This window comes from Lutra lutra, chromosome 9 (genome assembly GCF_902655055.1).
Source record: "Lutra lutra chromosome 9, mLutLut1.2, whole genome shotgun sequence".
Classification (NCBI taxonomy): Eukaryota; Metazoa; Chordata; class Mammalia; order Carnivora; family Mustelidae; genus Lutra; species Lutra lutra.
The window spans coordinates 6,597,651-6,614,028 of NC_062286.1; the positions used below are offsets into that span (position 1 = coordinate 6,597,651).

The following is a 16,378-nucleotide window of genomic DNA, read 5'->3' on the forward strand; positions in this document are numbered from 1 at the left end:
TAGGTTAAATAACTGTGCTCCGTTTTATGCATACAGTGCTAATAAAGGATGAGTGCCTTATGAAAGGATAAAAAAGAAGAAAAATTTAAAAATAAACAGAAAAATTGAAAGAAAGGAGAGAATGTGATCAGTCGGGTGAATAGAACAAAGCCATACACTAGATTTAGGGTGTATTTTGGTCTGTTAGAAGAAACTACATCTCAAAATTTTAAAGAAAGAAAAACATGTATATAAAAACTAAGGTTAAAGACAATGAAAGGATAGAATCTGACCATAAAAATGAAAATTAGAAAAGATTTTAAAAAAGGAATTGATAAGAAGTTGATTGAAAAAGGAAAAAAGAAAAATTCAGAAAAAAATAGAGAAAGAAAATAATAAAAAAATTCAACTTTGAAAGACTAAAGAATCATGGGGAAAAGCCATGAATTCTCTGTACTGTATTCCCCTATCTCTGGAGTTCTGTGGTTCTCATTGATCGGTGAATGTGGTCTTGGCTGGGTGTTCTTGCTGATCTTCTGTGGGAGGGGCCTGTTGCTGGGATTCTCAAGTGTCTTTGCCGGAGGTGGAATTGCCCTACCCTTGCCAGGGTCCAGGCTAAGCAATCTGCTCGAGTCTCCTCTCGGGAACTTTTGTTCCCTGAATGCTTTTCGCTTTCTGTACAGGTTTGGAGGCTGGGAATGGGCAGCCTCCCAATCTCTGTCCCAGAGCCCCAGAGCTGAGAGCTCGGGGCCCTACTCCTCACTGCACTCTCAGAGAAAAGCAGTCAATCCCTCCTGTCTCCCTGGTCTCTGGCCGTGCTCCGAGCGCACCCAGCCTGTGACCAAGTGTTTCTGTCTCTGGCGCTCGGCCCCGTTTGGAGTCTCCAAACCCAGCAGATTCCTGCCGTGCTCCTATGCTATGCTGCTCCTCCCGGAGGAGGAAGGTGGGTCTCTCCGGATCTGCCCCTTGCGGGGTCCCTGCTCCAAGAGTAGTGGCCGAGTGTGCCTTGGATCGTGGTTTATGGCAACCCCGAGCTGAGAGCCCCCCTCGGCTCCATCTCTGCAGCCGGCATCCCCGCTCCGACACCTGGAGGCTCTGCCACCCTCAGACACCCCAGGTCTTCCTGTCACCCTAAGGATCCTGAGACTACAGTGTCCCAGCAAGGGTTCCACTCCCTGCCTAGCCTCTAGAGCAACATCCCTCCGTGGAGCGGACTTCTAAAAGTTCCGATTTCGTGCTCCGCTCCTCTCTCGCTTCCTGGCAGCCAGCAGACGGAGGCTCTCCCTGCCGGCCCCATGGTCTGTCTTCCCGTATATCTCCTCGGATTCACCTCTCTGCACGTCCCACCTTCCAGAAAGTGGTCGCCTTTCTGTTCCTAGAATTGCTGCTGTTCTTTTCTTCTGTCTCCTGTGGAGGTCGTAGGTATTCAGAATGGTTTGATAACTACCTCACTGAAATTCTGGGATCAGATGAAATTTAGACCTCCTGCTCCTCCACCATCTTGGACCAGGCCTGTGGAAGGACAAGGAATAGCAGCATTTAGGTAGTCCTCTGTGAGCTGGGCCAGCCTTCAGCTTTGGCACATGATGTGGTGGGGTATACCTTGTTCCCCTCTACAGCAGTGAGAGCGGTCCTACTCTGAGCCACGGGTGCTGGAGGGTGCTGGGTGCTGGAGGACTAGAGATGCGTTACAAAGTCCAGCCCCAACCTCTGGAAAGCTGCCTCGTGAGAGAAGTGTTCTTGTCCAGAGCTGGTCACCGTGCTGATGAGTGACACAGAAAAGTGCCTAAGTATACGAGGAGAGACCCGGCCTAGAAGAGTCGGGAAAGGTTTTGCAGACCAAGCAACACTTGTACCTCACAGTGAAGGATTGTCGGGAGTGGCCAAGCCCAGAAGACAGCAGAGGACAGCTGGCATACTGGCTTGGAGACCAGGGACCTGATGTTTCCAGGGCAGTGAGACTGCTGTCGTACAGCTGAAGCATAAGCCAACTAGTCAGGGATCGGGGTGGCATGGGAGTTCAGGGGGGAAATGTCGGGCGGGAACAAATTAAGGAGCACCTCACGCGCTTCTTGAGAAACATGTTCGGATTTACCTTGCTTTAACTCCCCTTCATCCCTGTACATGCAAATTGTAGGTTGCAGATTGTATTTTGTGCAACTCGTAGTGTTACTTAAAGTGTATTTATTCTGATTTCCTCTTCAGATTATACTGACTTGGCCATGAGCACTGTGAAACAGACCCAAGCCATTCCCTATACCGGCCCTTTTAATTTGCTCTGTTACCAGCTACAGAAATTGACAGGTGTGTATATTTGTTAAAATGCACCAAATTGTTTTCTGCTTTTGAGTAAGATATGTATATATTTGGGAAAGGATGTTATTTAATTTGGGTAATGGTCCAAAAATTTGTACAAATTTTATTTGCACTTTGCTTGGACATGTTATCAGCTTTAGGTGAATTTTTGAAAATGTACCCATAAATTTTTTTAATTATGTTATACTTTTTATCCTTGATTCACTGAAAATTCTAAGAACATCCGTAATCTTTGCTGTGTGTTTAAAATCTGCTATTGTAAACTATTGCTAAATTTCATCTATTTCTTACTCAGAAAATAAGTTTCCTGGTTCCATCAAGTACCAGACTATACAGCAGGTTCTACAAAATACATGACCACTGGCCAAAGGCCAATAGAACAGTAAACCTGTTCTGTTTTCATACTAGACTATTCTGAGTTAGAGATTTTTGTGCATGAACATAATGAGGGGCAATGACTAAGTTAAAGGGTGTGGGTTCCCTCTAATAAGCAGGAACTCTGAGTAACAAGTTACATTTTCTATTAATATGCTCTTCATAATTCAGATAGCAAAATACCACCATAAAATAAACCAGTAGAAAGAAAATCTTTTTTTTTTTAACTTCACATCCTCCTGTTAGAATTTATAGGTCTTAACACAGAAAGTTAATAAAATATGTCTGAATTAACCCTTAATTAAAAGGTTCCTGGGAGGACCAGAAAAGTCTCCTCATAGCAGAATATTCCTATAGAGTGATGAAGGCAGAAGTGACTAGTTGGTAGTAGCTGACTAGTCTCATATTAAATTTTAAGGTGCTAGTGGGTAAATCTCTTATATAAACGCAGATGTTTGACAGTCACCAAAGTTAGTGACTGATAAAATGTTGAAGGTCCGGGGCGCCTGGGTGGCTCAGTGGGTTAAGCCGCTGCCTTCGGCTCAGGTCATGGTCTCGGAGTCCTGGGATCGAGCCCCGCATCGGGCTCTCTGCTCAGCGGGGAGCCTGCTTCCTCCTCTCTCTGCCTACCTCTCTGCCTGCTTGTGATCTCTCTGTCAAATAAATAAATTAAATCTTTAAAAAAAAAAAAATGTTGAAGGTCCGAGGTAAATCCTGCTTTGTTATTTTTTTAATACATGTTGAGATCTTTCAGTTGCTACAAACATTCACATAAAGCTTAGTTATTTGAAATCTGACTACATAAATGAGTAAATTAACTTTTTTATTGAATATCAAATTTATTTCAACTGTCTATAAACGGAATAATGATGCCTCTGGAAGATTATCAGAAAATTATATACATTTTGATGTTACTTCTTTTTCTCAGGTGACGTGGAAGAATTAGAAATTCAAGAAAAGCCTGCTCTGAAAGTGTTCAAGAATATTACTGTCATACAGGAGCCAGGAATGGTGGTGTTAGAAGTAAGATAAGATTATTTACCTTAACTAGGGGGAAATATTTTAAGACTTCACATATAATTGTAGAGAAAATTTGTTTCTTCTCAATCAGGAAACATACATAATTTATGTGTGCATATTTTTCTTGCCCAAATCAGCTTAAAATATGACATAGCTGGGCATTTTCTATGAGTTCCAATAACATAGAAACTAATATCAGGGGCACCTTGGGTGGCTCAGTTCGTTGAGCATCCAACTCTAGATCTCGGCTCGGGTTTTGATCTCAGGGTCATGAGTTCAAGCCCCACGTTGGGCTCCACACTGGATCTGGAACCTGGTTGAAAAGAAAAGAAAGGAAACTAATATTAAATTAAGGCTTAATATTTAGTATATGTAGTGAATATAGGTCTCATGTGAGAAGTTTCAGCTAATTCTGAGATAGCCCAGGATATCTTCAGTTATCAAAAGAGCCCACGTTCTCAAGATAAAAATCAAATTCTATTACATTGAAACAAATAGACTGGTCATGCAGCACTCTTTAGAGAGTGGAATTTTAAACATCCAAATAAGCAAAAGTAAGGTGACCCAAATACACAAAGGCTAGAAACCGTTGAGTATGGTTCCTACTATTAGAATTTTAAATTCCTACTGGTAGAATTTGGAACCCAGACACCAAATTAATTTGATGGTTGATTTTGATAACTTGGCACCTGTTAAGTTTGGAGAAGGACTTTCAGAGTGAATCCTGGAACTAAATGATCCAGGGAGATACCTCCTCTTTTCTCTGCCTTGGGGTAGAATCTGATGTAACTTCCCCATCCAGATGGTCCACTGTTCTGTTCTTACACATTTTTTTTTTTAAAGATTTTAACCATTTCTTTTAGAGAGAGGGAGAGAGGAGAGAGAAAGCACGCATGTGCAAGCTGGGAGAGGGACAAAGGGAAAAATTCTTAAAGCAGACTACCTCCTGTGTGCAGAGCCCATGTGCAGGGCTCGATCTCACGACCCCAAGACCACGACCTGAACTGAAATCAAGGGTCAGACCCTCAGCTGACTGAGTCCCCAGGCACCCTTACACATTAAGGAAGGCATTTGTTCCTGAAGTAATTCACCTGGTCCCACCCAAGGAAAATGGTCTTGGAGCCCTGGGCGTGTGCAGGAGCAAAGGGTCCTAAGCTTCGTGTGGGAATCCAGAGGAAGTGTTTAGAACTACTGCTCTGTGCTTATGAGGCCCAGCGCTCAGGGATCTGCTTTTGAGTCCCAGCACCAGAGTTACTGCTGGGTTAGCTCATGCGTGACCTCTGAAAAAGGAAGGTGTTCTGAAGGTCAGGTGAGGGGATGCCCACAAAGCCCTTGCCACAAAGGCTGTGCTCAGCAGATCTTAGAAAAGCCCAGCGTTGTTAATTTCAGGTTAGTTCACAGTCAGAGAAAATGCACAAAACAGAAGTCACGTGTGTACAGTCCGTGGATGAGCGGGGAGCGCTCACGGCTTTTGTGGTCAGCCCTATTCACGCCTTCCTAATACTGCCTCTTGCTTTGCAGTGGCTGGCAAACCCTTCCAATGATATGTATGCAGATACAGTAACAACCGTGATACTGGAAGTCCAGTCCAACCCGAAAATAAGGAAAGGTACGGGATGGTTGCATTTTGATCAGTTGATTCTTTCATGTCTCCATGGTCTGCGAATTAAAAAGCAGAAGACAGAATCCTAGAACCTGAAATCTGCTTGTCCTCCTGTAGCCTTCAAGATACAGCATGTGCGTAACACTGCATGTCACTTATATTTTACTTCTTGTCGTGCGTCTTTTATTTGTGCTGTTGCCCAAAATCTGGTTGCCCTGAACACTAGGATAAAATTCCTTAGTCACGGTCCTCTCAAAACCAGTTTAATCAGAAATTCCAAACTATTGCTGAACAGAGCTAGCGTGTCTAGTAAGAGAATCTGCGGCCCTCTTGGGGTTTGGTGAAACCTATGGAACAGAATGGAATCTCCCTTTAGGGCAATTTCACAGTCACTTTATCCTTTTCTAAGTCACCATTTTCAGTCACAGAAGACACTAGTGAAGACAGGTGTGTGATTTCTTTACAGCTGTGTCTATTTTATGCATAATTCAGGGTAATGCTTCAGTGGCACGGAAGGTAACCCTTGAAGAGTTTGGGGAAGCCTCCCAGCCTTTACCCTTCTCCTGGTACCAGGTCTTGTCCTCCGAGAGAATGGTTCTCTGTCGTGAAATTACAAAAAATAAATAGGTAGTGTTTGATTGCAGGAGGAAAAAAACGTTTCACTGGATACTTAATGATCCATCGTCTTGTAAGTGACTGCATCTATGTAACGAAATGAATAAATACGTAGACAAATATAAATTATTCATCTGAGGTGCTGGTAAGCGTTCGAATTTGTTTTGAGGAATAGTAAAACATCATGAAAACGTTCATGTGGACACCGCTGATGAGTTGTGTTCGTTGAATTGGCTCATGGGGAATGGACACCCCCGTGTGCGTGTTGCGTGGCAGAGGGAGCGGTGCGTCTCCATGAGTCTCACTCAGTGTCACAGTCTGTGCCCCTGAACGCAAAAGTACACATGAGACAGAACAGCTCCAAAGGCTGTTGTCAGGTTTTTCGTATTTTACTATTTTACATTTTTCTTAGGTGATAAAAATAGAACAGGCAGAGCGCCAGGTGAGGGTGTGTGTGGGAAGGAGGGCTTTCCTTGTGCGGCTGTCCCAGCCCGTGAGTGGTGGCGCGGTGAGGGACAGAGCAAAGGGCAGAGAACAAGAAAAGGTTCAAACCCAGAGCTTTGCGGGGTGTGCCCTTCAGGATGGACGCCCGCTTCCCTGAGAGCATGGCCTTCCCTCCTACCGCAGATGCGGTCCGCTCAGACCAGATCGCTCAGACCTGAATCGCTTTAACCTCCCGGGCTCCTTTCTGTTCGTTGTGTTTTGATAACCCTTTTGTAAGAGGAAGTCTGTCTTGTGGTATAACACCTGATGTCAGTATTCTTGTCAGATATGTGGGTACTCTTCTGAAAAATGAGACGTCTGTGCAAAAATGGTGTGTTTCTAGGCTGGTTAGGATGCTGGGGAGTCTTCGGGCCAAGTCACATCTTAGCCACCCTGAGCCCGTTCCACGCCGTGAGGGGGGTCAGGGACCACGGGGCGTGTTGGGCCTGGGACTGTCCGCTGTGTTGTCCTGATGCCGCCTGCAGCCGTGACGAAGCCACCACTTAGCGACTGTGCTGGAAAGTGACAACAGATGTCAGCAGACGTGTCTGTCCGGGCGGAGCAGACGAGCGCGGAGCAGACGAGCGCGGAGCGGCCGTGGAGCGGCCTGACTGCCTCTTCGTACTCGGGCGCGAGTGGAGGGCGCCCTCACTCTGATCTGTGCTGGCTAACAATGGCTACTCTGTCCTTAGTGATCATTTTTAATAACAGAGTGACAGTGCAGACAAGGCTTCCTAAGGTTGGCCTCCGGGCACTTCCCAGGGATTCCGTGCACACAGGTTGGAGGAGGGTTGGTCCCCGAGCTGACTGTGCTGAATCAGCAGGCCGCCCTGGGTTCCCTAGTTCTTCCCCACTTTGTGCTGTATTCAGCAGAGGAGAGTCTGTTCTTCTGGAGTAACGAGGTGCTTGCAGAGCTAACATGCATTTGACAGATATTTATTGAGCACCTTCTGTTGGGCAGGGGTGTTTCTAGGTGCTTAGGGCGCAGCAGCGGACACAGCAGGTGGCTGCCCTCGGGGAGCTGGTGCTCTAGTGAGCACTGGGGCAGCTTCATAGGGCTTGGAGCGGGGGCAGAAGTGTGGGGTTTTATGGACCACTTTAAGGACTTTGGCCTTGTAGTCTGAGTGAAGTGGGTTGCGTTGTAAGGTTTTTAAAGGATTAGGCTGGTGCTTGTTGAGAGACTGGGAGGGCGAGTAAGAAGGCAGGCGTTTCATTCCGGGGCTTTTGTGGCGGTGCGGGTGGGAGGTGGGCGGTGCGGGTGAGGGGCTGGCGAAAAGTTCTGGAGATAGGCTGAAGGTCAAGCCCACGGTCTTTCCTGCTGGGTTAGATACAGAGGGTGAGAGAGAGCAGACAAGATGAATTTTAAAGAGAGAAGACAGTGACCCAAGGAGTGTTCGCGCTATGTTAGCCTGGAAAGCTGTCACCCGTGGGACGAGGTGACAGGGTTTTTAATAAGCAGAACTTGCTTCTACAGAAGATGAAAAACAGCATGAGGCTGACACTCCCTTTCCTTTTGCTGCATGTGAGGGAGTGGAGGACGTTCATCCCATACATTTGTTGTGTAACGAACTGACTTTCTCCTACCCAGACTCGGTATTTGAACTCCTAGAACAGTCAGCAACCAGGGCCCACAAGCCAAGTCCAGCTGTCCCCACTTTTGTAAAGTTTTATGGGAAGACGGCGATGTCTGCGTCCCGCCTGCCGCTGCTGTCCGGGCGAGCAGAGCAGAGCCGGCTGCTTACAGCAGAGACCGAGGGGCTCACCAGCCTCAGATGCGATCGGGCCGCGTTCGGAGCTCAGCTGGGTCTGTTCTAGAGATGCCCTCTGCGACCGGGCCGAGTCTGCTTTGCTAGCATCCCTTCCCCTTTGTTTCTCATCCTGCCGAGACTTGGGTCCAGACTCTGGAAACACAAGTTGTGTTTGTACCTGTGTCTGTGTTTAGCCCCAATTTCAATTTCCGTATCCCCTTGTTCTCGTCAAGGACACACAGCCAAGCTGAAGCAGTTTCAAAATGTGTTCTTTTATGTTCTTCTGTTGCATTACGTCCTTCTGTTTGGCCCTGCACCTGTTTTCAGCACGTCCGGGTGCTGACCCGCACCCCCGCTGGGCAGGCGTGCATAGCAACTGTCTGATTTCACGCCGTCTGCTTCCGATCATGCGGATCTCAGGAGCGTGTCGCAAAGATCAGTGATAAATAAGTAGACAGGCGGGCATGAGCACTGAGTTTGGAAAGTTTCTTTCAATAGTTTCATAGCTTAGATGTTTTTAGTGTATTTTATGAGATTTTACATGTCAGTTAAATGCTTGTTTAATACTTAATAGAATTAATGATTACAGTTAAAGCATAAGTTGTATTACGTAGCTTTCTTGGAGGGCATCTGGTTCATTGTATATTCAGTTAAAACTCAGACTATTTCAACAGGAGGAAAAAAAACTTTCTGCCGCAACACTGTGTGTTGTGATGGATGGTTAACTGCACGTGTGATCATTTTGCTGCATATACAGATATCAGATCATTATGTAGTATACCTGAAATTGATATGTCCTGTGCCACTAAGATCTGCATTTTTAAAAAAGAAGGAAAAACATCATGAATTAAAAGCAATCAGAGTACCTGTAGTCAACAGGATAATTGAGGAGAAATGACAGCCTGGCTCTTTTCCACAGGGTAGGTTTGCTGCGATCAACCTGAAACACTCAACATCACTCCACAAAGAAACGTTGTGTTCTTTAGCTATAAGCCCCCAGTCAAGTCAGCGACCAATCTGCTTACTTTTTTTTCCTCCCACTTTCTCTGTGAATTTATCTCTTCTGGACCCTCCATAAAAATGGAATCGTAATACATGGGGTTTTATGACTGGCATCTTTCACTTTGCGTAACGCTTCCAAGTTTCATCCATGTTGTAGCATGACTCAGGACTTCATTCCTTTTCGTGGCAATGTAATTTTCCATTGTGTAGACGTACCACAGTTTGTTTCTCCTTTCCTTAGTTGATAGACTCGTGGCTTGTTTCTCCCATGTGGCTGTCATGGATAATGTTGCTCTCAGCATTCGCATACGTGTTTTTGTGTCGACATGTTTTCAGTTCTTTTAGTCTGCACGTGGGAGTAGAGATGCTAGGTCACATGCTAACAGAATGTTCGGTTTTCAAGGACCTGCCCGATAGTTCTGCACAGTTTTGCTGCTGGTGATGGGTGGGGAGGCACTTCCTGATGTCCTGGGGGCACACTTGAAACTCCACATCCCTTTCCTGAACCATCAGGTTCCTGTGTTTTGGGGTGGGAAGCTAAGTAATCTAACTGGGGCATGGTGTTAAATAGTACTCTTATTAAAATCACTATAGGTGCGTTACATATAGGAGAATGCAAAAGTTAAACCGTGTTGTAGATAAGACAGAAGCTCTGGAGAGCCCAGACGTGCCCCTGGGAATCCTGAATTACAAGTTCACTTCCACTCAAAAATGAGATGCAGAATTTTTGAGGAACATTGCAAATAAAGTGTAAAATGTAACATTACAAAAGTAAATGTCATCTTGTGGTTCTGTATTTAACAAGAACAAAAGACGAAACCAAGAAAACAGCGGTTTGCCTCCGTAGGAAGGTGGTGTGTTTGTCACTGCAAGGATTCCATGGTTGACACCTTACCTTCTCAGCGGCAGTCTGTGTTCTGATTATCGACTCGGAAACGAATCTCAATAAGAATTTGGAAATTGAACTCTGTTGGTTTCTTTCCGCCAGGTGTGGTGCAGAAGGTTTCCAAAAAATTAGAAATGCACGTTTACAGCAAGAGGCTGGAGATCATGCTGCAGTAAGTGTTGTCCCCATGACTGCCCCCCAGGGGTGGCGAGGGCAGGGGTGGGGGGAGGCCGGGACTGGGTTCTGGCTCACCGATGGTGGTGAAGCTTAGGCAGGTCACTTAGCTGCTCTGGGGGTCTGTGTCTGTGTCCGTAAAGTGGTTTGAACCGCATCCTTCCAGCAGACACTCTAGTTAGTCCCAAATACCTGTGACCTTGGTTAGCCATTTCTGGTATAGTCAACCACGATTCACCCATCTTTACTAAGGACAAGTACAAAACTCTTCGCCTGGTGTTACTGTGCCCTTAAGAATCACTACATATATATTCTCCTTAAGTGTCAGTTCTGCATGAAGAGTGGTTTTCTTCTGGACTCGTCTCAGATAATAAGTCTGTAAACTATGAATTACCTTTAAACTCAGTATTTTTCTAAATACCAGATATGTAGTACTCTTTAAGACTGATTTTGGGGGGCTCCTGGCTGGCTCAATCGGGTCATGAGTTCAAACCCCACAATGGGTGTGGAGCCTCCTTAAAATAAAAAAATTTTTAAATACTGACTTGGGGGGCACCTGGGTGGCTCAGTGGGTTAAGCTGCTGCCTTCGGCTCAGGTCATGATCTCAGAGTCCTGGAATCGAGCCCCGCATCGGGCTCTCTGCTCAGCAGGGAGCCTGCTTCCTCCTCTCTCTCTGCCTGCCTCTCTGCCTGCTTGTGATCTCTCTGTCAAATAAATAAATAAAATCTTTAAAAAAAAAAAAAAATACTGACTTGGGATTTTTTTCCCAGGTAAAATAATGATTTGCATCATAGGGGATAACCACCATTTAACTATGTATTATGCCAAGAAAAGGAAAATTAAAAGATTTGAATTTAATTTTATAATTTCCACATCTAGCACAGTGCCTTGAACATAGTATCTCTCAAATTCTTATTGAATAAGTGACTGCTTCTACTTTTTTTTTCCACTTTCACTAACTGCCTCTATTTTTTAAATTGAAAGTTACCTGACTAGACATCTCAACAAAAGAAGGTGCTCCGCATGTTTGGAGGTTTGACGTTAACATTTCTGTTCTTTCTGCCAGATTCCTCGCCGACAATCTTTTAAGGCAGCCAGTTAGCAGCTTTTAAAAAACGGATAGGCTTTCAGGGGTGACCTTGCTAGAAGAAGCTACCACACGGCTTCAGAAAAATGTTCTTGGTGCTGCCATTTTGATTTTAAAAAGCATCTCCGTCATACAGACCGGAAAGCAGCTCACAGGGCTTGCTTGCCCAGACCCACCGCCCTGGCCATCTTCCTCACGCTTCCACTCACAGCCTCGAACTGTGAGAAACCGGAATGTGAACTAAAGAGCCAAAGCTAACATTGACCTCCTGAACGTGCCAAACCAGCGCCTTTAATCTTCCAAGTCAATCATAATCTAAAAACTCTAGTTCTTTAGGGGCGCCTGGGTGGCTCAGTGGGTTAGCCTCTGCCTCTGGCTCGGGTCATGATCTCAGAGTCCTGGGATCAAACCCTGCCTCAGGCTCTCTGCTCCACGGAGAGCCTGCTTCCCCCTGCCTCTCGGCCTGCTTATGATCTCTGTCTCTCTCTCTCTGTCAAATAAATAAAATCTTTAAAAAATTAAAAAATAAAATAAAGGGCGCCTGGGTGGCTCAGTGGGTTAAGCCGCTGCCTTCGGCTCAGGTCATGATCTCAGGGTCCTGGGATCGAGTCCCGCATCGGGCTCTCTGCTCAGCAGGGAGCCTGCTTCCCTCTCTCTCTCTCTCTGCCTGCCTCTCTGCCTACTTGTGATCTCTCTCTGTCAAATAAATAAATAAAATCTTTAAAAAAAAATAAATAAATAAAATAAAAACTCTAGTTGTTTAAATCCTTAGGATTTAGGATTGTATAGGAATGCATTTATTGGTTTCTTTAAACAAACCAGTAATTGATTACATGAACATGAAATATTTTTCCCTACCTTTTGAATATAGTTCTGGTTAAAATACAGCATTTTTCCTTAGTAACTAGGTTCCCCAGTCAGTTTTACTCAAACATATTGATTGCCGTTAACTGATTACCGTTATTGATTACCTGAGAGAGCAGGAGGCTGGCCGGCCCTCCCCGCGGCCCAGCGGACCTCCACGTGGTCAGCGTGGGCCCGTCGGGGGCTGACCGGCTGCCTTGTCGGCTTTGCGGACTGCCCTTCCCGGCCTGTGCCCAGCCTGCTGCCTGGACACCGGTGGCAGGTGCCTGGGTACCTGACGTGGACGGATGTGGAAATTAGTGCTTAAACTCTGCCTCCTCGGTGACAGGCGCAGGGTCTTAGTGACGTCCGTCCCCGAGAAGACGGCACATAGCAGATGCTCAGTGAAAAGAGTTTAACTCAAAAGAGGCGTTTGAAATCCATCCAGGGGAGCAGACAGCGGTGGCCTGAGTCCGTTCAGTGGTGATACCTGGATTTCAGTACCAGCCCCACGGCCTCGTAGCCGTTTTCGGGGGCTCCCTGCGTCTTGTTTTCCTCCTGTGTGGAAGGGGCTTCTCAGTAAGATTACTGTAAGTTAAGATCACTTGTATAAAGTGCATACACAATGCCAGCTGAACAAAGTTTTTTGTTGCTGTTTTTTTTTTTTTTAAAGTAAGCTCTTGGCCCAGTGTGGGGCTCGAACTCATAGCCCTGAGATCAAGAATCACATGCTCTACGGACTGAGCCAGCCAGCGCCCCTGAAGAAAGCAGTCTTAAGGATAGCTGTGTATTTTACCCATTTTATAAAATATGCAACGTTAAAGTACATCTGAGGAACAGGTAGACATATTCTACTTCAGAACAAGGGCAGTCTTCAATATCACTTTCCCCCCAAGTCGTAAAAATGCACTTGACTTACACGTTAATGCATCTGCACTAATCTGGCATCTTTGTTTACCTTCAGGGACATATTTGGAGAAGACTGTGTAAGTGTGAAAGATGGTTCTGTCCTCAGTGTCACAGTGGATGGGAAAACTGCTAATATCAACTTGGAGACACGGGTATGTAGCCGCTTCTTCCCACATTTCAGGACACTTGGAAGAGAAAGTGAAAACAGAAGTAATCTCTGGTCTCCCACCCGACAGCTCACTTTAGCATTTTGACGTTTCCTTCCAGTTTTGCTTTTTCCCCCTACATTTGCTCTTTACAGGCTGTTTGTTATTATATGTGAAGTTACACAGTCCTGCTTTTTTTTTTTTTTAATTTATTTGACAGAGATCACAAGTAGACAGAGGGAGGAGGAAGCAGGCTCCCCGCTGAGCAGAGAGCCCGATGCGGGGGCTCAGTCCCAGGACCCTGGGGTCGTGACCTGAGCTGAAGGCAGACGCTTAACCCACTGAGCGTCCCCCCACCCCAGGTGCCCCAAATCCGCTCTTTTTAAGCTTATTTATTTTTTTAGTAATCTCTACACCCAGTGTGGGACTCGAACTCACGACCCCAAGATCAAGAGTCGGATGCTCTGCTGACTGAGCCAGCCGGGCGCCCCACGTTCTTGCTTCTTCCCCATCTGCACAGCACACGTTTCCCATGTGCACTTTCTATCGTTTCCCTTTTCTGTGAGAGGCCTCAGTCCACCGCAGCCTTTCTCCTGTTTGGCATCCGGTTGTGGCATCCGGTTGTGGCATCCGGTTGATGCCAGATTTTTTCAGAAAAGCTGTTCCTGGCTTTACCAGCAAGGTCCAAGTGGCTTTTCCAGACGGCAGGGTTCAGGATCGTGGGGCCTGCCCTGGTCTCACACTACAAACCCTGCATCATTATTTAAGCATAAATGAGTACGTATATCTTCCAGGCTCGTTTTTGAAGATTCAAACAGTTCTACTAAATAACATAGGTTTTAAATTTCTTTTATATTCTTTGAGGAGACACTAGTTAATTTTATCCCACTAGACAAATACGCTAAGAACATAACCAAGTGGTTCACTAGGGAAGAAATCTGGACAGCCAGCAAGCACACAAAGCCAATGTTCAGCTCCAATCCACTAATAATTAGAGGAAATACAGATCGAAAGTCCACCACCTCACTGTTGGCTCATCACGCGGGCCCAGCTGAGCCGGAGTGCTGGGACCTGGCGCCGGGGAAAACCGGGCCATTCAGTCTCGGCATTTTGGGGCGGGGAGGGGATTGTAAATGAGGTGGCGTGTTCTTTCTGCAGGGGAGTTTGGTGAAATGCCTGGAAAGGCTCAGAAAAGTAAAAGCTTTACCCACAGTTCCACTCACTGGATTGAATCAAAGAAAATAGACAAGTTAATGATAAAATAATTGGAGCAAAGATATATGTACATGGATTTCTACTCTAGCATTGATTAGAAATCGACAAAACTGCAAGAGACCAGATTGTGCAAGAGTATGAGACAGTAACTAATTCACTGAATAAACAGATTATGTGTATGTTGTACACCTCGACACAGAGGCCCATACAGCCAGCTGTCGGTTGGGAAGGCGGCAGTGTGCATCACTGATGGCACAGTTGTCCCCCGGCATTGGTGAGGGCCAAGAAAAGTTAGAAGATCGCAAGTATGATAAATTGCCCTATTTTGGTTTTAAAGAAATACATATATGTAGCTCAAAGTCTAGAAGGTTATACACGGACATGTTCACAAGAGTTAGTAGGTTCTAGAATTAAGGGTGTTATTTTTTCTTCCCTTACTAAGATGTTATATGAGCAGTATTTACAGTATGATAAAAAAAAATTTTAAAACAGCATATAGTGTTTTGTAGCTGGGAAATAACTAGATTGGTCTAAATCAGATTTAATAGCAAATGTTGAGTACCCAAGGACACCCATCGCTTGCTAAGTGATGTGTGTTACACAGACTGAGTTCCTAGTAGTGTGATTTACTGGGTCAGAATATGGGCTTTGAAGTAAATATAGTTCACTAGATTTTCCATTTATTCCTTTTCCCAAAGTGAGTCTCTAATTAGACCCAGTGGTGGGGCTTTCGGGGATATGTGTGTGGCGCAGGCCTGCAGGCCCGAGGGCCGCAGCTTGGGGTCCCCCGGGGTCAGGCTTCTGTGACCCCCCACCCTGTGGGGAGATGATTCTTGAAGAGGATCAGCCTGTCTTCCACGTAGCACTGGTAGACACTTAGGGCGAAAGGCCTGTTTGTGCTTTTGCTTTCAGACGGTGGAATGCGAAGAAGGAAGCGAGGACGACGAGTCCCTGCGGGAAATGGTGGAGCTGGCCGCGCAGAGGCTGTACGAGGCCCTCACCCCCGTTCACTGACGACGGGACGTCTCCGGATCTGAGAACGCTTTTTCTTACGCTTGACTCAACTTCTGTTACTTAAAATACATTAGTTTCTTGGGAGTAGCCTAGTTACCTGTGATCTCAAACGGCCTCAACTCCAGCAGCTGGAGTGCTACTCAATCAGCAACTCATGTGTCCGTTATTCCAGAACTACCAAATAAACTATTATTTTAGAATTTGATTCTGCTTCTAGGCACGTGTGCTGCTGCCAGTGAAACCTTCCAGATCTGCTTGTAGCAACCGGATCAGAAGGTCTCGGTGTCCTTTTTTTTTATTTATTTGACAGATAGAGATCACAAGTAGAGAGGCAGGCAGAGAGAGAGGAGGAAGCAGGTTCCCTGCTGAGCAGAGAGCCCGATGTGGGGCTCGATCCCAGGACACTGGGACCATGACCTGAGCCAAAAGCAGAGGCTTTAACCCACTGAGCCACCCAGGCGCCCCCTCGGTGTCCTTTTTAAGAAAAGACGTGATGGTTTGTATTTTCAGTTTCATATTCTGAATGGGAATAGAGATTAGCACCTCAAGTGCCTTTTCTGTTTCTTCCCTCCTGATACTCTTGGCAAATTCCTTAATTTTTACATTTGTAAAATTATAATTTTTGGGATTCAGTGATACTTTGTGTAGTATCTACACATGCCATTCAGAAATAATCGGGCTATTATTTTTATGCCTCAAGCTCCAAGGGACTCAGGTGTGAGTTGTTGAATTGCTCTGTGTATAAACTACATCACTAGGCCAGTTTCCCGAAGCGCCTGTAATTCAGACTTGTGATAACTGGACACAGGAGCGTGGGGGGCGGTGTGCTGCGGGAGCAAGTCAGCCGGGGTGTTCCTTGGGGTCCGCTTCCACGCACAGGTCCGACTGCCCCATGTGGGGGAGCGAGCACAAGAAGCTCGCCCTCACCTTCACGCCCACCTCGAGAGTCGGTCACACTCACC

The 16,378-nt window shown here is 45.9% G+C and overlaps 1 protein-coding gene across 1 annotated transcript in view; it reads left to right on the forward strand.

Annotated features, from left to right (window-relative positions):
- The window catches only part of CPSF3 (cleavage and polyadenylation specific factor 3), a 47,468-nt gene extending 31,759 nt beyond the window's left edge, over positions 1-15,709 (forward strand). The window contains exons 13-18 of the mRNA XM_047744557.1: positions 2,185-2,283; positions 3,599-3,693; positions 5,212-5,299; positions 10,130-10,199; positions 13,097-13,193; positions 15,315-15,709. Coding sequence (XP_047600513.1) covers positions 2,185-2,283; positions 3,599-3,693; positions 5,212-5,299; positions 10,130-10,199; positions 13,097-13,193; positions 15,315-15,416 — 551 coding nt within the window. The 3' untranslated portion in view covers positions 15,417-15,709. The remainder of the gene's footprint in view (positions 1-2,184; positions 2,284-3,598; positions 3,694-5,211; positions 5,300-10,129; positions 10,200-13,096; positions 13,194-15,314) is intronic.
- The last annotated feature ends 669 nt before the right edge of the window (positions 15,710-16,378 follow it).